Source organism: Hypanus sabinus, chromosome 3, assembly GCF_030144855.1.
Source record: "Hypanus sabinus isolate sHypSab1 chromosome 3, sHypSab1.hap1, whole genome shotgun sequence".
Classification (NCBI taxonomy): domain Eukaryota; kingdom Metazoa; phylum Chordata; class Chondrichthyes; order Myliobatiformes; family Dasyatidae; genus Hypanus; species Hypanus sabinus.
The window spans coordinates 122,854,378-122,878,158 of NC_082708.1; the positions used below are offsets into that span (position 1 = coordinate 122,854,378).

Genomic DNA, 23,781 nt, shown 5'->3' on the forward strand with positions numbered 1-23,781 from the left:
TGTCTGAGCAAACACGAGGAAATCTGCAGATGCTGGAAATTCAAACAACACACACAAAACGCTGGTAGAACACAGCAGGCCAGGCAGCATCGATAGGGAGAAGCGCTGTCGACGTTTTGGGCCGAGTCCCTTCGTCAGGACTCGTCAGTGTTGTCTGATGTGTTTGTCAGCTTCAGTATTCTGAGATAAAAAGGAAAAAACTGACCAGGGTTTGTCTATATATTCAGCAGATTGGAAGTAGCTGTATAGTACTTTGACCACAGTGTCAATATATTTTGTATCTCTAAACAAGTAGGCAGATTCTTGTGTATGGCAATGAATGTTATGTTTCATTACATTGAATTAAACATATCCAGTGGACTACGTCATAAAACAGAGAAAGAAATGCACCTCATTTCCTTCTAGTTTATTTCCTTTTGCCAGCTTGTTGTCTGTTGATAATTTGCAGTAATCCCAGTGGTACTATTTACCCTTCAGCCTCTTATACAAACAAATCTCTTTGTAGGCTGAGATAAGAAACTGTGGCATGTTTCTCATCAGTGAGCTCATTTTTTATGACCCTTTATACTCCATAAACTGTGGCCTTCTGAATCTCTTTATCTTTGGTGCTTAGCACTTGTATCATGCAAACTGTGTTTTCTTTCAAATGTTAAGGAACACGCCTTCCAAGAACATGCTTTATTAACTGCTTTCAAAAAGAGTGCTGTTGGGATGCTAAAGCAGGGCAAAGTTGGGGGTGGGGAGGGGGAAGGTTGAAACAGCATCTCCATAATTTCTATCTGTTTCTGCAATCCCATTTTGAACTGAGTGTCAGAAGACAATAGGCCAAATAATGGAAGAGGGTTAAGCCTGACTGTGGCATTTTTGGGTTAATAACACAGAAGGTCACCATGAACAATGTGCTTTTGGCTCTACAGTTGTCTCTGGAACTGTGTGATAAATCAAGAGAGATTGGGGAGAAAGCTGAAATGCAGAAAACCATGTTTTAGTTTGTATGTATACCAGAAGGTGCAATACTCCAATGCAGAGATTTGGAACCATTGGGATTCGGGAAAGAAGATGGAATAGATTGTTGATGGGGAAACTGTCATCAGTCACTCAGGCTTTTCTTGTAGATTAACAGAGACTACAAGATCATATTTCTAACCTCATTACTACAGTAGTGATGCACTTGGCTCCAGAATAGAGAATTGTTGATGATTATATATAGTGGAAAGCTTATTGCAAAGCTTTAACAATGACTTATACAGGAAACAAAATACCTTTTCCACACATAGGAGGTACCTTGACTTAAAGAGCTAAAAATAATGTTTGAGGACTTTGTGAAATCTGGTTTCCCAATGTCTATTTGCAAACAAAAATATTGGTTATATTGTACTGAAAGCTGCTGTGGTACAAGATGGTATTTTTCTACTCACTTTAATTTACAGGCACTGCAGGAGATTGATTATTAATTCAATTCCTTAATGGGGCATGCTGTTAACAGTATTCTGTGAGCACAGTCAACAAAGACCTGGCCTGAGGATAAGCACTGGTGCTTATTTTGTGCCTTTCACTCAATAGCCTTATAACTGCAATATAGAGTTGAGCAACATAATTACACAGGCATTTTTGCACCTCGAGTCAGAATAAACATAGATACAGTTTTAAAATTATTTTTATTCACTGCTGGTCTAGTTTCTATGTAAGTTATGGTTACAATTGACGTGAATTTCTAATGATTAATTTGAACTCTAAAGCCCTCTGATCTTTTCTTCTCTCCATTGAGCGATTATTAAATATATGGTTGAAAAGCAGATTGAGGCTCTTTGCTAGTTTAGTATGCTGTCTCTTTCAAGTACCCATGATAATTTGTGTGGCAGTTGGTTTGTCTCTGGTAGTGAGTGCCTTTACCCAATACTGTCTCTATCCACCTGCAATTGAAGCTTCTGTTAAACAGTTCCTTTCCCAAAGAGTTCTGCTAAATACATTGTTGAATTAGTTCTAGCCCAGTGAGTAAATTAATTTCTGACTTGATGCTTAATTTGCCCTGGTGGAAGATTGCCACATCTACCTCTTTAAAAAAAATCATTAACGAAGGATTAGAAGTGAAAGTAGATTTGTCTAAAATAACTCTTTCACTAATCCACTTCGGCTAATGAATGACAGTAAAACAGAGGACACACTGAAACACTTGTCTTTCTTAATGCAAGCTCCTGAACTCCTTACTGTTCATCAACAACTGCAAAGGTTTCACTTACAACTTTTTTGCCTAAACAAGAACCTGGAAATTCTGAAGTTTGTTTTTTGTAAGACGTGGTCCTGATATAACCCCCATTCCTTCAACTTCAAACTTGCCCTATTATGTATTTAGATGATATATACCATCTTGGCTCTGTGACATGGCTCCCATTTCAGATTACATAAGCTCCATACAATAGACGAAGAAGAAACAGAAACTGAGAACACCTCGTGCTTTAAAGTACAGCATCATAGACATTTTACTCATCATTCAGCCCATCATATTGCCAGGTGATAAAGAGCATTCACAGTCCAATCTCATATTAGTGGAATAGACGTATAGCACAGCTTCATGGCCCTTCGTGTATGTAGTGTGTAAATGTGCGAGTTTCCGTCATCCTCAGTCTTTACCCTCCTGCCAAACATATTTTCCCTTTAATCTTTAGATCAATTACTTTAAGTGCCTGCCTCTTGGTTTTTGATATCCTGGTAAAGGCATTAGTTGGGCCAAAGGGCCTGTTTCTGTGCTTTAATGCTCTATGACCCTATAACCCATTTCTCAAGTCTAATGTGCTTTAGCTAATAGACTACAAGACCTTAAGACATAGGAGCAGAATTGGGCCATTTGGCCCATCAAGTCTGCCCCACCATTCCATTATAGTTGAATTATTATCCCTCTCAACCCCATTCTCCTGCTTTCTCCCCATAACTTTTGATGCCCTAACTAAGAATGTACCAACCTCTGCTTCAAATATGCCCAATGACTTGGTGTCCATAGCCGTTTCTGGCCATGAATTCCACATATTCACCACTCTGGCTTAAGAAATTCCTCCTCCTAATAAAGGATATACCCACTGAGGTCTGCCTGTTCCATCACAACTTTCCAATATTGTCCTATTGTATATTTCCATGTCTTACTGCCCCTTCCAAATTGCATTACCTTGTGCTTCTCTGGATTGAATGGCATCTCTTCTGTCCAACAGACCTGTCCTTCCCCTTGCCTGTTGCTTGCCATTTCAGTGTCAACCCCGCAGCAAATTTTTCAAACCCTCTACAAACTTCATTTGGTCTCAATTATTTATGTACTACATACAGTTGAGGACCGAAGACAGAGCTCTGTGGAGCCCCAGTGTAAACACCTTTTAGTCACATGATCCATTAACCATATTTTTTCCTATTACTTCTGCTTCTGAGTCAAGTTGGATTAAAGTTTCTGCACTGGAACCCTATGGGCTTTTAGTATTTGTACCCGCTTGCGAAGTTGGAATTGCTAAAGCCTTTCACACCTCAGGATGCCTTAGAGTGATGCTACAGGATCTTCATTGCCATTGAGTGAAGAGACTGAGCTTGAATTTAGTGTTTTATCTGAAAGTCAATAACTTTAACACTGCCTCTGTACTGATAGTGTCCAACTACATTTATGAGGAGAAAGGAGAGGAGCTATGTAAAATGTGTCCCCAGTGTATGATAAACAGATAGTTGTTGTGAGACCCAAGGAATATGGGGTCAGTGCAGGACAGAAGTGAAAGATCAGCCCCCTTCAGTACATTCTCTGGATGGCTAACATTTGCTTATATGCTGGTTATACTTTGTTTTCAGTTATTTCCTTCCCAAATCTAAGCTGCCATGCCACGCTGACCCTTGTACCACCCAGTCTATATAATAGTATTCGTTCATCCCTTAACGTTTGACCTTGGGAATCAACAAGCTATGCAACTGCTAATAAATGGAGTCCATCCTGAACAGACAACTCCACGTGGATAGCAATTCAGACCTCAAACTCGGGAAGCTGCTTATTTACTTAAACAAGAATTAGCAGGGCTAATTCTGGTTCACTTCACTATTCACTCAGCATAATAGGATAATTAGGATAAAAGAGATTGTGTCAGTACCATGCCACTCACTTCCTTAAATACCCAGACTTTGTCACGACCAGTAAAGTATTTTAAAACTGCAGTCAATGCAAGAACATAGGAGGTGACAGCTAAATTTTGCATACTAAAACCCAAGAAAAAGAAATGGGTAAAAGTAAATTGTTTTAATGCTTTTAATTGATTCATTTAAACCAATAAAAGCATCAGGCAAATCACTGCACACTTCATCAAATATTGCAGTATCGGAATCGGGTTTACTATCACTGGAATATGTCATAAAATTTGTTGTTTTGTGACAGCAGTACAGTGCTTAGCCCACATCTCTACTCTCTCTACATCCATGATTGTGCGGCTAGGCACAGCTCAAATGCCATCTATAAATTCACTGATATCACCACTGTTGTTGACAGAATTTCAAATGGTGACTAGAAGGCGTACAGGAGTGAGATACATCAGCTAGTTGAGTGGTGCACTCAATGTCAGTAAGACCAAAGAACTGATTGTGGACTTCAGAAGGGTAAGACGAGGAAACACACAGCAGTACTCATAGAGGAATCAGAATTGGAGAGAGTGAGCAATTTCAAGTTCCTGGGTATCAGCATCTCTGAGGTACGATGCCGACTATATTTCATTCAGAGTTTGAGGAGATTTGATAAGTCACCAAAGATGCTCTTTTATTTATCTACTGTAATTCACAGTTTTTATTATTATGTATTGCATTGTACTGCTGCTGCAAAAACAAATGTCACGACATATGCTGGTCATATTAAACCTGATTATGAAAAATCCACAGGTGCATGTGTTGTACCTAACAACTGAATGCGTTGTTCAGAAGAATATACGTATGTTGGTTATTTCCTTATTGCTTTTCAACTCAAACGACAGCACAAATTTTTTGTCTTGATACCTATGGTTGACTTGCTAGGACTTTGATCTCAAAATACATAATCATGGAAAATGTCAGATGACCTTTGCTCAGATCCAGATGCCTCTTCCTGTAAGTTGTATTGTTCTGATGCAATGAAATTAATGGTGGTAACTAGAATACCCCTGCTGCTGTGTCATTCTCGCAAGTTAATTTCCTTCAAAAGTTCCTTACCTCATAGAAACTCACACGGTGGTCTGGGTGGTATGTTGGGCTTCAACACTGAATTACTTTTTGAGCCTGTTAATGTTATAGAAGAATTTGTATGGTGGGAGTGGAATGCTGATCTTCAGGAGACGAACACAGTTTTCTAGATTATTTTTCCATCTAATTACATACACTCAGTGACAACTTTATTAGTTACCTCATACCTAATGAAGTGACAACTGTAGTATGTTGGTGGTTTTCAGTTGCTGTACTCTATTAATTTCAAGGTTTGACGTGTTGTGCGTTCAGTGATGCTCTTCTGCACACCGCTGTTGTAATGTGTGGTTATTTAAGTTACTGCCGCCATCTTGTCAGCTTGAAAAAGACTGGCCATTCTCCTCTGACCTCTCATAACAAGGCAATTTTGCCCTCAAAATTGTTGCTCTCTGGATGATGAGATATTTATATTAATAAGCATGTGTACGGGTGTACCTGATAAAGCAGCCACTGAGTGTATTTTCAAATTTTAAAAAATCTTGCCAAAGCTTTTAAGGCTTAACTAACTGACTGACATTTTCCTGATTGCCCATCTGGAATGTTTTTAAACCCTGCTAGACTTTCCTATTCAATTTTATTCCATCTACTCTGCATAGGCAACTGCACAGAGGCTTACGGTTGTGAATGGTTCCATGCATATTATAGAAGAGGAAAATGCAAAGGTATTTCAAAAGTTATTGGTAACCACCTCACAAACTTGGGTGGGATGACAGAAAAACATCTACATTTTAATTCTGGCATTATGGGCTGCTGTTGCTGTGGTCTTTGTGTAAGAGCTGATAGATTGAAAACATGCAGAAATGCTGGTCACAGATTTGACCATCTGAACTGATGCTGAAGGTCAGTCAGTTTTATGACTGTAGATCTTGCTGATGCTGCTAAACGTGTGAATTCTCCTGCAGTTCGGTTATGCTCCTTGTTTTGATCTAATCTAGCTAGTTGTATTCACCAATAAAGATGGCCATGATAATCGGTTAATGCCTGTCCGAAGAACATGCATACTATAAGTTAGAGATCTGCTTCTCAGCTGCTTCTGAATAGAGCTTCTCATTTGAAGGACCTTGTACAGAAATTCATGGTAGGTGTAAATCTAAGAGGAAACTTTCACCTTTGATCACCAAGTGTGTGTACCAGTATCGGCTATGAATCAATCCTTTCACTTTCTGTATACCAGTAGTTTGAAGTCTGGTCTACAGAGATACACTTCTCCCCTTCTTTGTATTTGTTTGTACATTGTCCACGATGTTGCTGACTTCCTTCTCTGAACAGCAGCAAGGAGGGGAAATGAATCTTTGAATCTTCTGGCAATGTTTCATGAATGTTTGCACCATAAAGTGTCCGGGACATAGTGACATGACTGTAGAGATGAAGGGGCTGGGCTACACAGTTTCCATTGTTTTATATCTTGCTGTGTGGAAACTTATTGAATTTTTATCTGCTGGATGGCAGTGCTTTTGCACGATGTTTAGTATGCTACCTTGTCACTAGAGAACAACTAAGGTTGTTACTCTTAATCTCAACATACAGGGTTTATTCCTAGACAACTCTCTAATGATGCATGAGCAAAGTTGTACATATCTACTGTTAGCAAACATAACCCTGGGAATACCTGTGACTTGGCTGAAAGGAGTGTGTTTCCTATTTTAATCCGGCATCCCCTCCAACCCTTACTTTTAATACCAGAGCAACAAAGAAATAATATAGTCAGATTCCTTCATAGCTATACGAACTTCAGGAGCTAAAATTCTCATTGTATAATTAATCAAAAATTCTGGAAATATTCATGTTACATCTGTGAATAGGAGCAGTTAGGGAGTGAGTCTCCTGTACATTGGAGGAAACAAAAGCAAGTCTAGCTGGCCACTTTGTGAAGCAACTCGGCCTGTCCATAGGAGCAACCCTGAGCTTTCCACTGTCTTTCTCAATATAAATACAAGAACTTGAGAAGCACCTCGATTGTAGGATTTTTGCCTTAATGTGTTCTTCATTACTTAGCTTGTTAATAATTATATTTCCCTTCTCATCTCAAAGGACCATTAGCTCAAGCTTCTTCAACAAGAGAAGCTTTTTGTCCTAAACTAATTATTTATGAACATTAGCATTATTAATTCTGCTCAAAAAGTTAGGGAATTGCCTCAAGACCATTTCCAATCTCTTGCTTACATCACTCAACCTCGCATCACATTTTCACAATCATCCCTGAAAGGAAATCAAGTCTTTAATAGTGCACTTTTCATTTTTCTTTTGTGTTCTATTCATCACAATAAATGTTCAGACATGATACTCTTGCTTCAATTTTGATGCTCCTGTCTCTATCGAAACACTTAATCCTCTTACCTTGGGTTATTCCCCTAGATAGGGCTTCCATCTCTCGTTTCCAGAGGAGACAGATTTCAACATTTCCAATACACAACAGGATGTTCAATCATTATAAGAGGCCTATGATTTGCCCTGCTATTGTCAACTGCAACAAATTCATCTAAAATGCAGAGCTTCTCTTTCCCATTTCTAATTGATGGTGATACAGGCTGTTCTTAAGCAAGTATCATCAGCTAATAGTCTTTAAAAGTGTTTCTGTAGAAACTCATCTTAACTTAGAATATTATTAAATTTGAGTAATTTAGAAATTAGGGCAAAGTAGCCACATAAGACATGGGAGCAGATTTAGGCCATTCAGCCCATCGAGTCTGCTCTGCCATTCCATCATGGCTGATCCTGGATTCCACTCAACCCCATACACCTGCCTTCTCGCCATATCCTCTAATCCCTGACCGATCAGGAATGGTCAACTTCTGCCTTAAATATACTCACGGACTTGGCCTCCACTGCAGTCTGCAGCAGAGCATTCCACGGATTCACTACAGAGTGGCTGCAGGGTGACAGTCGATTTAAGGTAGTTATGTCTGAAGCAAAAATGAGGATTGTTTCATCAGAACTTGGGTCATTAACTGGAAATGTTAGGATTCTGTACAGGTGCTGCTTGACCCAAGTATTTCCAGCATTTCCTGGTTTATGTCAGTTTTCAGAACCAGCAGTGTTCTGCCTTTGTGTTAGACAAACCTGAAATTAGGTCTGGACAAAGAAAACTATGTAGGTGTGAAGGGTGTATTGTCTTGGGTGTATTCTGATGTGGTTTAAAAAGGTTGTAAAGATGAGCAATGCCAAACATTTGAAGTATTAATCTTGAAATCACGCCAGATGTGCATTTGTTGTGGTATTAAAGAAAAAACAACATGGAAAGTGATCTTTAACACAAATTCTGGAAATCTAAAGCAACACATACAAAATGGTGGAGGAACTCGGCAGGTCAGGCACACCTGGAAATAAACAAACAGGTGATAATTCAGTGAGACACTTCTTTTGGATCGACCTATAAGCTAATAGAGTGGAGTCAAGTTTATAAATTGGTTTATTATCGTCACATGCACTGAAGGGCAGTGAAGTACAGTCGGCCCTCCTTATCCGCGGGGGATTGGTTCCAGGACACCCCCCCCCCCCCGCGGATACCAAAAAACGCAGATGCTCAAGTCCCTTATTTAACCTGTATCAGTGCGGTGGACTTTAGGACCCAACGCAGCTCTGAATCCGCAGTGTTTCTGTTCACAAAAATAATAACTATCACAATTGAAAATAAAGTGTAAGTAATAAAGTGATCGGAAAGAGGTGAAACGCCATTGGTCATTGAAAAAGCGTTAGGCTGCAGTCAGTCAACGATCAGAACAATTTTAATGGAGCATGTGAAGACTCTGCCCCGATGAAAGCTACAATTATTACTAAGCAACGCAGTGGTTTAATTATTGGAATACATACGTTTCTTAAGTGTTTTATATGCTTAGAAAGGTAAAATATATACAATATACTAAGACAAATGTTTGACTAACTGATGCTAAATAATACCGGATGTACCTGTTCCGACTAAAGACAGACTTGGGAACAGAATTCGTTCATAACCGGGGGGACTGCCTGTACTTTTAAATCATCTCTAGATTACTTATAATACTTAATACAATGTAAATGCTAGCAAATAGTTGTTATACTGTATTGTTTAGGGAATAAAAAAGACTTTACATGCTCAAACAATGAGTGCTGGAGAGAAAACTTCTGGGTTTTCCTGATCCGTGGTTGGTTGAATCCGCACATGCAGAACCCGCGGATAAGGAGGGCCAACCGTATTCGTATTACATGACATTCATACAGGGCATTTCATTGCAACAGTACATTGAGATCTTGCAAGATAAAACAACACCAAAATGCAGAATGAAGTGTTGCAGTTACAGAGAAAGTGCAGGTAGATACTAGGGTGCAAGGTCAGGAGAAGATAGATACCTGTTCTGTTTTTGTTTAGTTTTGTGCAGGGGATGGGGTTGATGATTGTGCTGCCTTTCTTTCTTGGTTTCATGGCTACTCGGAGAAGAAGGATCTGAAGTTGTATACTTTGATAATAAATGAGCCTTTGAGTCAATCTTATCGTATCAGGGGACCTTATAACAGTGGGACAGGAGTCGCCTTTGAGCCCGATGATATGCACTTCCAGGCTTTTGTGTCCTCTGCAACACATACAAAATGCTGGAGGAACTCAGCAGGTCAGGCAGCATCTATGGAAGTCGACATTTTGGGTCAAAACCCTTATTTATCCTCTGACCAAAGGGAGGGGAGAAAAAAGAGAATGTCTTGGGTGGGGTGGGATCTTTGACTATGTTAGCTGCTTTACTGAGGTGGTGAGAAGTTTAGACCGAGTTAGTGGAAGGTAGGCTGCTTTCATGATGTGCTGAGCTGCATCCACAACTTTCTTGTGAGCCATTAGCAGAGCAGTTGCCGTACTTAAGCCGTGTTGTATCAGGTAGCATGCTTTCTATGGTGTGTTGATTAAATTAGTGAGGGTCAAAGAGGACGTGGCAAACTGAAAGTAAGTTGTCATAAGGCAGATTGTGGAAACTTTATATATGTAAACAGGAGGAAGTTTAGCAGAGGTGTGGGTCCCCCAGAGTTATAGTAGTGGACAAAATGCAGAGTAAGGAAATGGAAAAGGTATTAAACAAGTATTTTATATGTGAAATTCATCAGGTCACCTTTCATCCATATCTTTTATTAGGTGTCGACATGATTTTTCCACTGCACCCATGTTCAGCTTCCTTCAGCACACCCTCCCAAAATCACCTTGTTCCTCACCCTTTAGTAACTGAATTACTCACTTGGTTAAGCAATAGTTTGATTTTCATCCCCACTTTTGAATCATTCCGTAATTAACACCCCTTCCAATTTCTGTAATGTTCTCCAAACTATAACTAACAATAGCATCTGTCCTAATTGTGCCTGTTTGCTCACTTTCAGTAAGGCACTGAAGTGCACTTTAGATTTTAAAATAACTGATAGAAGAGTTTTGTTATTGTACCTTGAACTAAAAAACACCCTGTTCCCAACGATAAGATTGGTAGGTCACAAAGTCAGTCCTATATAATTCTTAACTTAACTTGGGAATATAATGGTTGAGAAACTGAAGGATCAAGGATCAAGGATCAGCTATATTTGCCACATAATTTACACGTGTTAGTGAATTGCTGTGGTGTGTTGGTGCTACATGCAACAAAAAACAACATTCAACAATTGTACAGGATAAAGAATTATATAAAAATTAAGTTAGAAGTACAGATATGGAATAAATGTGCATAAATACATAAGAACCAGCATGTATTTACAATGTAAACAGCATTATAAAAAGTGGTTTAAAGTGCAGTGTAGTGACTGAGATGGGGGAAGGGATCTAAACTGTTTGGGGGAAGAAACTTTAAAGATGGTGTCAAGTTTTTGTTTTAATATAGCACTTTCCAGAAGGAAACTTTTGGTCACCTACCACTCCAATAGCCTCTGTGTCCAGAATATAATTCTCTGTAACTTCCATTTCTCCCCCCTCCCCCCACTTTCCACTTTTTGCAGGGCTTGCTCCCCACATTACTCCCTTATCCATTCATCCTTTCCACTGATCTCCCTCCTGGTACTTATCCTTGCAAGTAGAACAAGTGCTATCCTGCCCCTACACCACCCCCCTCACTACCATTCAGGGCCTCAAACAGTTCTTCTAGGTGGTCACCTCACTATAAGAAGGATGTGGAAACCACAGAAAGGGTGCAGAGGGGGTTTACAAGGATGTTGCCTGGATTGGGGAGCAAGCCTTATGAGTATAGGTTGAGTGAACTTGGCCTTTTCTCCTTGGAGTGACGGAGGATGAGAGGTGACCTGATGGAGGTAATTAAGATGATGAGAGGCATTGATCATGTGGATAGTCAGAGGCATTTCCCCAGGGCTGAAGTGGCTAGCACAAGAGGGCACAGTTTTAAGGTGCTTGGAAGCAGGCATAGAGGAGATGTCAGGGGAAAGTTTTTTACGCAGAGATTGGTGAGCGCATGGAATGGGCTGCTGGCAGTGGTGGTGGAGGCAGATACGACAGGGTCTTTTAAGAGACACCTGGATGGCTACATGGAGCTTAGAAAAATAGAGGACTGTGGGTAAAGCCTAGGTAGTTCTAAGGTAGGGGCATGTTCGGCACAGCTTTGTGGGCTGACGGGCCTATTAGAACCATATAACACTACAGCACAGTACAGGCCCTTCAGCCCTTCATGTTGTGCTGACCCATATAATCCTTTAAAAAAAGTACTAAACCCACACTACCCTATAACCCTCCATTTTTCTTTCATCATGTGCCTGTCCAAGAGGCTCTTAAATACCTCTAATGTTTTAGCTTCCACCACCATCCCTGGCAAGTCATTCCAGGCACTCACAACCCTCTGTGTTAAAAAAAAACACACAAACAACTTACCCCTGATGTCTCCCCTAAACTCCTGGTGTGTTCTTTGTGGTCTTGTTTGCTGATATTCATACACCCCTTCACGCAGTTCTGTACAAATTGGAAATATTTACAAAATGTCTCAGAACTCTAACAGTACAATATCACTGATATGAAATGAAATGTCTCCAAGCCACAACTAAGCACATGGTCCACAGGCAGATCAAAGAACCCACAAATCAGGATTTTCCATAATCCAGTTTTGCAGAAAGCGAAGACCCTTATTTTTATATGCTGGTTGCCTTAGCACTCTGCTTAGATGGCCTGATGAGATAATTGAAAGTCAATCAGATCATTATAAAAGCACCACATTTTCACAGCCAGAAATGAAACATTGCTGCACTAATCTCTGCTGATTTTTGCATCTGAAACTGGACTATAGCTTAGATAGTCCTTGTTTAAGGAGCTGGAGGGACTCAGTTTTAGTGGGACGAACTTTCAATGATTGATTATCACATCTGGGGCTCAGTTCTGGTCCCCATTCCAAGTCACTAAGATATAAATTTTATAGATTGATTATGATATTAATACTCAATTCATGGAGTATATTTAATTTTAACAATTCAGTATTGAAATTCCATCATTTTTATTGATCTGGGATATGTATTTTGCAAGTACATCCAAAATGGGCAATGCCTTCACATGAATTTTGAGCAGAAAGTCTTTTCAATAATAACAACTTTCAATTGTACTGAACCGAAGTGTACTTACTTGCCTGATACACTAGAAGCAGTTATATTCAGCATGAATCAATGCAGCAAATTTCCAGGATGGTAGCAAATTAAACATTCTAATCCCGACTCCTGGGAACTCTTGTTCAAGTTGTATTTTCCCATTCGACAGATACACAGCGGTAACTGGGATACAGTGCAATTATGGTTGTTATACTTATACATCTCTGTTAATTCTTGTTGAGTGCTGGCAGTTTAACATGCATACAGAAATAAAACATGTTTATAGACTTGCATATTATACCACTGAAGGTGGCCATTCAACACAATGGGTCTATGCCAGCTCCCAGCTGGCCAGTCTCTTTACTCAGGTTCCTCTGTAGTCCTGAAAATTATGCTCTCTTGCTGCCCATCAATTCTCCTTTAGTACTTTTGCTACTTACCTGCAAGGAGAACTCTACAAAAACAAAGGTGAGGGAAGCGACTATAACCACAGGGTCATCTTAAATGTTGAATGTTGTTGGCAAAGTCTTTGCCTGAGATGACTTGGTCTGCTTACAGAAGTTGGCTGAATGTGTCTACCTGGAGCCACAGAGTGGCTTCTGTGCTGGAAGTTCGACTGTGGACATGATTTTCTCTCCCTGCCATCTCCGGATGTGTAGAGAGCAAAGGAAGCCCCTCTAGATTGCATGCATTGATCTGACCAAGGCACTTCACTTAGTCTGCAGAGGTGGGCTCTGTCAGATCCTCCCTAAGGCAGCTTGCCTACCAAGACTACAGAGCATGATCCAATCCTTCCACAACAACCTGAAGGGGACTCTGCCGTACAATGGCAGCTCTTCAGAGCCCTTTGACATAATCAGCGGCAATAAGCAATGCTGTCTTTTTGCCCCAGTGCTCTTTGAGATCTTTTTTTTTGCCCTCCAGAGAGACACAATTGGGACTGCAACAAAGGGGATTTGCCTCTAAACTAGATCACATAGCAGGTTTTTAACCTCACCCACCTAAGAGCCAAAGTGCAGAAGGCTGTGATCAGAGACAAGCACTTTGTTGCTGATGCAACAGCCATAACCCACACTCTGCAGCACCTCCAGAGCTTGATGGTCACTTCTCCCAGACGTGCAAGGAACTTGGTCTGACCATTAGCCTGAAAGAAAGAAGCTGCTTGGGACAAGACGTGGAGGCACCACCAGTCATTTCATTGATAACGATGAACTGGATGTTGTTCATCAGTTCACATACCTGGGGTCCATCATCAGTGACCACCTTTCCTGGGACGCAAAAATCGACAAGTGCATTGTGAAGGCTGCAACAACTCTTGTCTGCCTCACCACATGAGTCTGGAGAGTTCCAAACTCTGAGTCAAAACAAAGATGGCTGTGTACAATGCTTGTGTCACCAGCACTCTGCTGTGCAGCTTCGAGATCTGGTCAAATGCACTGAGCAGGAGAGAAGGCTCTACATCTTCCATTTAAGATGCCTTCATCACATCTTGGGCACCTTCCGGAGAGACAGAGTACCCAATGCTGAGCTTCTCTCTCGGTCGGCCTCCCTAGTGTCTAACCCTGCTCAGACAGCATAGGCTGTGCTGGCTGGGCCATGTCTGTCACATGTAGTACGGCCACATCCCAAAAGACATCTTTTCCGGTGAGCTGGCTTCAGGCAAGAGAACTGCAGGCCACCTACAACTGAACTACGAGGATGGAGCATGAAGGTGCTGGGCATCAACATTGAGTGCTGGAAGGAACTTGCAGCCGACCGCACCAGGTGGAGAAACACCCTGAAATAACACTTTATGTCAGGCGAAGAAGCATTCCTGAAAGTGGCAGAAGATAAATGGTCCCTTAGAAAGGAACGTTACAGCTCCAGCAGAGCTGATAGATGAAACCTTTGCAACAGAGACTGTCACTCTCACATTGGTCTCATCAGCCACTACACCGACAACTTAGACAGCTGGGACACAACATCCATTCATTCATTCATACTTTATTGTCACCAAATAATTGATACTAGAGCGTACAATCATCACAGTGATATTTGTTTCAACCTCGACCAATGGAGGACCACAGACTTAGCTGCAAGAGGAACTTGCATTAGCCAGTTAACCCACCAGCGTACCTATAGAGTATCCAGTGGAAATTCCCCTTGGTCAGAAGGAGACTAGGCATCTACATGAAGACAGCATCAAAAGTGAGGAGTGAGCTTAATTCTTAGACTCTGTGAGGCAGCAGTGGCTTATTGAAGATTTGAATATTTTGATGATCTGCAGTGATTTTTTTGGGGTCAGAAAGATGCTCATTGTGATAAAATGTGTCAAAAGGCAAGCTGTAACAGAAATCAAAAAAGGAATAATGGACACAACTCATTTGCAAATGATTTCTGTCTTAATAATTACTATTACTCCTCAGCTGCAAAATGTAATCAGTGTGTATGTTAATTGTACACAGCAAGATTATACAAACAAAAAATAACTTAAATCCATTTCATGATTTTTTTGGAGGTGCTGCTTCATCACTTGCAGTCCCTCAGAATCAAGACGATGTCCACCAGGAGTGGTGGGTCCTCAGATGATGGAGGCAAATATTTCTGAATGTGCATGCTTTTGGACAGGTGGGAGATGTTGTTTATCTGGGAGTGGGACTTCTACTGCCTTGGCTCCAATGGTTCCATAATATCACAGAATCTCTTAAACAAGTGCCTGAACAGGCTGGCACACTCTTGTATGTAACCCCACATCTCTCAAAGTTAAGGTCTTTAAAGTTCAACTATTCAAGTAGATCTTAAATTAACCTTTAACTTGCAAGTAAAATTAATGAAATGAGATAAATGTGAGACTTGCAACAGCAGAATATTATTGACATCTATGGAGCTGTATCCATAAGACCTAGCAGCAGAATTAGATAATTCATTTTGAGTCTGCTCCACCATTTGACCATAGTTGATTTATTTTCTTGGTTTATTAATCAAGAATCTATCAGCCTCCGCTTTAAAGATACCTAATGACCTGACCTCCACAATTGTCTGTGGCAATAAATTCCACAAATTCACCACCCTATGGTTAAAGAAATTCCTCTTCATCTCTGTCATGTCCTACTCTGAGGCCCTCTGCTCTCTTAATATTGGAAACCCTCTCTGTGTCCACTCTATCCAGTCCTTTCAATATTTGGTTTCAATGAAATCCCTTCCTCATTTTTCTGAAATGCATCAAGAAACTGTTTTTTGAGGGTGAAGTAGATACAAGCTGATATAGTTCAAATGGACAAACCCATTTCAATGATATTAGAGAGTTGCAGGAAACAGCTTTGCTATTAAGCTTTAGAAGGGATTAGTCAGACCTCATTTGGAGTAATGTGAGTAGTTTTGGGCCCCATATCTAAGCAAGGATGTGCCTCGTTGGAGAGGGTCCAGGAGGGATTCATGTGAATGATCCAGTGTTGAATTTGATTTGTCTAGGGGAAGAAAATGATGTTGGCAAAATGTTATTGAACCTTCTACTTTTGAAGATGATGCTTTATTCAGATATCAAATAGGAAACCCAAGTCCAGCAACTTTAAACATTTGTGCTTGTTAATTTCAACAGTTAGCACTGTCCCTGTGAGATTGAGAAGTTCAGTAATTACAGTACATTAAGCTTCAATGGCCCAGTATCTCCCCATTATAAATTTTTTGAGTCTGCTGGTCAAGTTGCCATGGCAATAGTAAACAAAATTTAAAAAGCAAGTAAAGTAACACCACATAAATATCTTTATAATATATCTTATATATTTGAGTAAGAGTATGCATTTATGTTTTATTAACTTTTTGCCAACCGTATTTCAGAGTGCACAGCAGTTTGAAATCAAATCTGAACCCCAAAGTACAAGCTGCTCTTCATCCGATTACTGTATACAGAGCGATAGGGCGGTGGGGGGGGGGGGGGGGGTCGCTGGTTTAGAAACTGCAGTCTGATTGGACAGTTTAGCTTTAGACAGACTGGAATTGAAATTAATGCATTGTGGCTAGATAGTGTGGGAATTGTTCAAAGGGAATTGCAGAATTTGAACAAAATACTGTTTTAAAATACATTCTTCTGTTGCATTTTAAATGAACAGGCAAGCAAGGTGTGCTGATTGGAGTTTGGAATGTAAAGGAATTTTTCAGACACTGCCACTGATAATTTATTGCGCTGAGGTCCTTTCAGATGAATTTCCTTTCACTTCAGGCACTGTGACTAGCAGATGGCGCCAGTCTCAATACATTCTTCAAAGTAATTGTCTCCCTCAGCCCCTCCCCCCTCCCAACATGGAGTTGCTTTTGTTTTTAAGGCTATTTGGGGAAAACCCTGTTTTAGCTTGTTTTGATATAATAGTTATAAGCACTAGTAAGGTAGCATGGATGAAATCACACCCAATGAATTGATGAAGAATAACTTTGAGGCTTTAGAATCACATCAAAGTTTTTTGTTGAATGTCTGCATTTAACTGTTGCTTCTTATATTAGTATGATTTTTTTTCTTGACTTTTGCTGCAATGATTTAATGTATGCTACGATTTTAGATGCTTTTTGTAGAAATATTGTCAATTTATGAAAATCAGATGCACAGCCATCAATAGCAAACAAGTTGCTGGAATTAAAAAAAATCAACAGCAGAACTCCTGCCATAGAAGAAATTGTAAATAAGATTTCACTGCATCACCTCCATTTTCACAATGAATTTTGTAGGTGTTAGAAGAATATTTGCAGGTTGCAAAGTGTTATTGTATATATATTCAGGAAAAAATCAATCTAAAGCTTTTTTTTGACTTAGCATCTCAGATTGTTAATGAGAAAATCAATAATTTGTGTAATCTTCTAGTATCACAGAGATCTGAACTTATCTGATAAATGTTTTGGAGGAAAACACCTGCATTACTGATCCATGATTTTCACTGTTTAAGTGGACAAAAATTGAAAATGTCAAATAACTTGGAAATTTGAAATGATACTATTCTGTTCAATCATTTTAACAAATATACCTCAACAAAGCATTGTAATTTTTTTGTTCTGTGTTTTTTTTTACAAGATCAAATCAGTGCATCATTGAGGAGATTCGAACTGGAAAGAGTGAAGCATTTGGATCTGAAAAGCTGCGTGAGCTTCTCAAAATAATACCAGAGGCAGAAGAGGTCAGATCTGTCAGCAGTAACTCTTTTACTGCTTCATGTTGAGAATGGATTTGTTGATTCATTGATTCTCAGAAAACGGGATGGTTCAAGACATGAAAAAATTAAGCATTCCATTTATCTGGTGCTGCGTATTTGTGTCTCCTCAGATTTCTACTTGTATCTTCTTGTACACTATTTGCCTTTCTGACAGAGCTCATTGTCTCCAGTATCTACAGTACTAATAAAACTGTTTGTGTATCTTCCCTCTTTTAATCATAAGCTCCACAAGTTGCAAACATATGAGAATTGTTTGTCTAGTTTCCAACCTAGAGCTCTTGAAAACTGCAATCTTGCATTTTCTTTTCTGAAAGACACAGGAGCAGAATTAGGCCACTCAGCCCTTCGAGTCTGCTCCGCATTCCATCATGGCTGATTTATTATCCGTTTTGATCAAATTCTCCTGACTTCTCTCCGCAATCTGTGATGCCCTTACTAATCAAGAACCTATCAACCTCTGCTTTAAATATACCCAATGACTTGGCCTCCACAGACACCTGTGGAAATGAATTCCACAGATTTGTCACCTTGTGGCTAAAAGAATTCCTCTTCATTTCTGTCCTAAAGAGATGTCCTTCTACTTTTAGACTGTGTCTTCTGGGTCCAGACTTTCCTCACTATAAAACTACATTTTGCAGCACATTTTGAAGTTTGAACTATGACCAATCAGTCATTAGCAAGGGTGAATAAAACTAAGGCAGGGCTTACTGAGTGGCCATTGTGTGAGTGGGCCAGTATTAAAGTGGGGAAGCTTTGGCTCATCAGGCTTGGGCGAGGTTAGTATCTGGTAAGTTTAATCTTCATTCATCATTCCTTGTCTGTTAGTACACGGTTAGTGTAGTGAGAATGGCTCCAAGGGCTTTGTTGTGCTCTTTGTATGAGATGTAGGAATTTAGGGAGACCTCCAGCCTTCCAGATAACTCCATTTGTATCAGGTACATCGAGCTGTGGCTCCTCGGAGAATGTGTTAAAGAACTGGAGCTGCAGCTCAGTGGCCTGTGGCTCATATGGGAGATGAAGGAAGTGATCGAAAGGAGCTACAGAGAGGCATCCAGCCATAGGTTGTAGGAGGCAGGCAAATAGATGACTGTCAGTAGAAGGAAAGGAAATGGGCAGCCAGTACAGAGTACTCCTGTGGCTGGCTGTTTCCCCTCAAAAATAAGTATACCATTTAGGATACTGCCAAGGGGGTGACTTACAGAAGGTGACCAAAGTGACTGAGTCTGGTGCTGAGGCTCAGAAGAGAAGAGAGATGAAGAGGTCTGCAGTAGTGATAGGAGATTCCATAGAGGAATAGAGACAAGAATCTGTGGACGTGATGGAGACACCTGGAATGGTATGTTGCCTCCCAGGTGTCAGGTCAGCGATATCTTGGATTGGGTCCACGGCAGTCTAAAGGGGGAGGGTGAGCTGCCAGAAGTCGTGGTACATATTGGCACCATAGACATAAGGAGGAAAAATGAGGAGGTGCTGAAGAGATATTTTAGGGAGTTAGGTAGCAAGCTGAAAAGTAGGACTGCCAGGGTAATTAACTCTGGATTGCTGCCTGTGCCACGTGCCAGTGAGGGCAAGAATAGGAGCATTTGGCAGATAAATGCATGGCTGAGGAACTGGTGCAGGTGGCAGGGGTTCAGATTTTGATTATTGGGATTTCTTCTGGGGAAGGTACAACCTGTACAAAAGGGATGGGTTACATCTGAACACGGGGGTGGGGAGCATTATCCTTGCAGGCTGGTTTGATAGAGCCATCCAGGAGTGCTTCAACTAATTCGGTGGGGGGGTGGAAACTGGAATGATAGGGCTGATGGGGTAGTTGGTTTACAAACGGAGGCAGTGTGTAGTGAAACTGCTAGCAAGAATAGATTGATGGTAGGGCAAAATTGCAGTCCACAGGGTGAGTTGTAATGTAAAAGGGGGACAAAAACAAAAAGGGTGATGAATACAGGATTGAAGGTGTTACATCTGAATCCAGTATGTGGAATAAGGTAGGTGAAATTGTAGCACAATTACACGTTGGTATATATGACTTTGTGGGCATCACTGAATTGTGGCTGAAAGAAGATTGTAGCTGAGAGCTTAACATCCAAGGATACACTTTGTTTCAAAAGGACAGGCAGATAGGTAAGGAGGTGGGGTGCCTCTAGTGGTAAAAATGAAATCAAATCCTTAAAAAGAGGTGACATAGGATCGGAAGGTGTAGAGTTGTTGTGGGTGAGACTAAGAAACAGCAAGGTTAAAAAGACTGATGGGAGTTACATACAGACCTCCAAACAGTAGAAAAGATATGGATTACAGATAACAACAGGAATATACACGTCAAAAGGACAATGTTACAATACTCATGGGGGATTTCAATAGGCAGGTAGATTTGGAAAATCAGATTGGTGCTGGGACCCAAGAGGGAGAATTTCTAGAATGCCTACAAGTTGGCTTTTTAGAGCAGCTCATGGTTGAGCCCACCAGGGCATTAGATATTCTGCAATGAACCAGAATTGATTAGAGAGCTTGAGGTAAAGGAACCCTTAGTGGAACAGTGATCATGATATGATAGAATTCACCCAGCAGTTTGAGAGGGAGAAGCTAAATTCAGATGTATCAGTATTACAGTGGAGTAAAGGGAAATACAGAGGTATGAGTGAGGAGCTGGCCAGAGTTGATTGGAAAGGGACACCAGCAGGGATGATGGCAGAGCAACAATGGTTAAAGTTTCTGGGAGTAATTCAGAAGGTGCAGGATGGATACATCCCAAAGAAGAATAAATATCCTAAAGGAGGATGACGCAACTGTGGGTGATGAGGGAAGTCAAAGATAACATCAAAGCCAAAGAGAGGGCATTTAATAGAGCAACAATTAATTGGGAAGCTTTTAAAAATCAATAGAAGGTAACTAAAAAAAGTCATAAAGAGGGAAAAGACGAAATATGAAGGTAAGCTAGCCAATAATATTAAAGAGATGCCCAAAATCTCTTCAGATATATAAAGACTAAATGAGAGGCACAAGTACATATTCCATACGCTGAAAATGATACTGGAGAGGTAGCAATGGCGGACAAGTTAATGGAGGATGAACTGAATAAGTATTTTGCATCAGTCTTCACTATAGAAGCCACAAACAGGATGTCAGAAGTTTTAGAGCGTCAGAGGGCAGAAGTGAGTGAGAGTGTCATCACTAGGGAGAAGGTGCTTGAGAAACTGAAAGGTCTGAAGGTAGGTAAATCACCTGGACCTGATGGTCTCCACACCAGGGTTCTGAAAGAGGTGTTGAAGAGATTGTGGAGGCATTAGTAATGATCTTTCAAGAATCAGTAGATTATGGCATTGTTCCAGAGGTCTGAAAAAACCATAGGCAGTTAGTTTGACCTCAGTGGTTGGGAGGATGTTGGAGTCAATTGTTAGGGATATTGTTTTGGGATGCTTGGAGGCACATGATAAAATAGGCTGAAGTCAGCATGGTTTCCTTAAGGGACAATCTTAACTCACAAATCTGTTGGCATTCTTTGAAGAAATAGAAAGCAGGATAGATAAAGCAGAATTGGTGGATGTTGTGCATTTGGATTTTCAGAAAGTCTTTGACAAGGACCCACACATGAGGCTGCTTAACAAGTCAATGGTATTACAGGAAAGCTTCTAGCATGGATAGAGCATTGACTGATTGGCAAGAGGCAAAACGTGGGAATTAAAAGAACCTTTTCTGGTTGGCTGCCTGTTACTAGTGATGTTGCACAGGGGTCAATGTTGGGACCACTTCTTTTCATGTTACTGTATATATCATTGACTTGGATGAAGGGAATTGATGGCTTTGTGGCCAAGTATGCAGATAAAATGAAGATAGGGGCAGGTAATGTTGAGGAAGCAGAGAGGCTGCAGAAGGACTTGGATAGATTAGAGAATGGGAAAAGACATGGCAGATGGAATACAGTGTTGGGAAGTGTATGGTTATGCACTTGGGTAGAAGGAATAAAAGTGCAGACTATTTCTAAATAGAAAGACATTTCAAAAATCTGAGCTGCAAAGGGACTTGGGAGTCTTCATGCGGAATTCCCTAAAGGCTGATTTGCAGGTTGAGTCTGTGGTGACAAAGTCAAATGCAATATTTGCATTCATTTCAAGAGGACCAGCATATAAAAGCAAGAATGTAATGTTGAGACTACCTAAGGCACTGGTGAGGCCTCACTTGGAGTATTGTGTGCAGTTTGGGGCCTCTTATCTAAGAAAGAATGTGCTGACATTGGACAGAATCAAAAAGAGGTTTGGGAAAATGTTTTCGGATTGATTGACTTATAAGAGGTGTGTTTGATGGCTCTGGGCAAGTACTTCTTGGAATTCAGAAGAATGGGTGGGGCGATCTCATTGAAGCCTATCGAATGTTGAAAGGCTACGATAGAGTGGATGTGAAGAGGATGTTTTCTGTGGTTGAGGACTCTAGGACCAGAGGACACAGCCTCAGAATAGAAGGGTGTCCATTTAGAAAGGAGCTGAGGAAGAATTTCTTTTGCCAGAGGGTGGTGAATCCGTGGAATTTACTGCCACAGGTGGCTGTGGAGGCCACATCATTGGGTATATTTAAGGCAGAGTTGATAAGATTTCTTTTAGTCAGGGCACAAAGGTTATGGTGAGAAAGCAGGAGATTGGGGCTGAAAAGAAAATAGATTAGCCATGATGAACTGGCGGATTGCAGACTCGGTAGGCCAAATTCTCAGTACTCCTATGTCTTACGATCTTATGGTCTATAGGAAACATCCTTTTTAGGTCCACTAGACCTTTCAGTATTTCATAGGTTTCAATAAGATTCCATCTCCTTCTAAACTCCAGTGAGTACAGGCTCAGAGCGATCAAATGCCCCACATGCAACTTTCAAGTTTAATTATTATTCAACCATACATGAATATAGCCAAACAAAACAGGGTTCCTGTGGGGCCAAGGTGCAAAATACATCACCAACAACACACTGCACGTAGCACAAGTACCACATGTGGTTATGATTTTAGCAAGAAACAGCACAAAGAGAGACAAAATAATCATTATATAGCCCAAGTCCCTCAGTTGTCCTGTTCCAGCTTGTACTTCAATTGAGCAAACACTGGAGAGCAGCATCAATGGAAGGGGCACCCCCCCAACCCAATATGAAACTGAGCAGCACACAGCCAGCTCCAGCGTCTGTTTTGCCAGCGTCCGCAACAGTTGACTCCAACGCATGGGGACCTTGTCCACGCGAACAAGGCAACGCAGCTTCCCCACCATCAGTCTCACCAATGAATTCGTGAACCGGATTTGCAGTATTCTGCATTACTAATGTCCAACAGGGTCTTGTGATCACAATAAAAATGTCCATGACCGTCACTTGCACATTCTCTGGACACCACAGCATGCAATAAGTCCATGTGACACAACAACGGTACACAATAAGTAGAGCTGCATTGCTATCAAGCAGTTTGCTGATGGAATAGTCCTAAAGTACTTGATGTTCCTTGTGTCCAGCAGTGACTTATTGCAAAAGAGATGTACAAAATGAACAAGTACACCTTTGATTGGACCTGGAGTGGCCGCTGTGTCTCTGCGCCATCATTTCACATTAAAACTTACATTCCCGACATCATTTTTTGACAGTCTCAGATTTCTGGACTTCTTCACAAGTGAAAACAGTGGCGCAGTAGTTAGTGCTTTACAGCCCTAGAGGCACAAGTTCAATCCTGATCTTGGTTGCGGTTTGCATGGAGTTCCTTTGTTCTCCCTGCAGCCAAGTGGATTTCCACTAGGTGTTCAGGTTTTCACTCATCTCCCAGAGATGAAGTGGCATGACTCAGGAAATGAGCTGCTACAGGGACTCGCAGGGTCAGGAAGCATCTGGGGCGGGGAATTGATAGTTC

General features: G+C 40.8%; 1 protein-coding gene across 3 annotated transcripts in view; it reads left to right on the top strand.

The window, feature by feature from the left end:
* Positions 1 to 23,781, top strand: part of fhdc1 (FH2 domain containing 1) — an 87,014-nt gene that overhangs the window by 30,152 nt on the left and 33,081 nt on the right. For all 3 annotated transcript variants that reach the window (XM_059965053.1, XM_059965054.1, XM_059965052.1), the window contains one exon: positions 17,777 to 17,879. In XM_059965053.1, the coding sequence (XP_059821036.1) occupies positions 17,777 to 17,879 (103 nt within the window). The remainder of the gene's footprint in view (positions 1 to 17,776; positions 17,880 to 23,781) is intronic.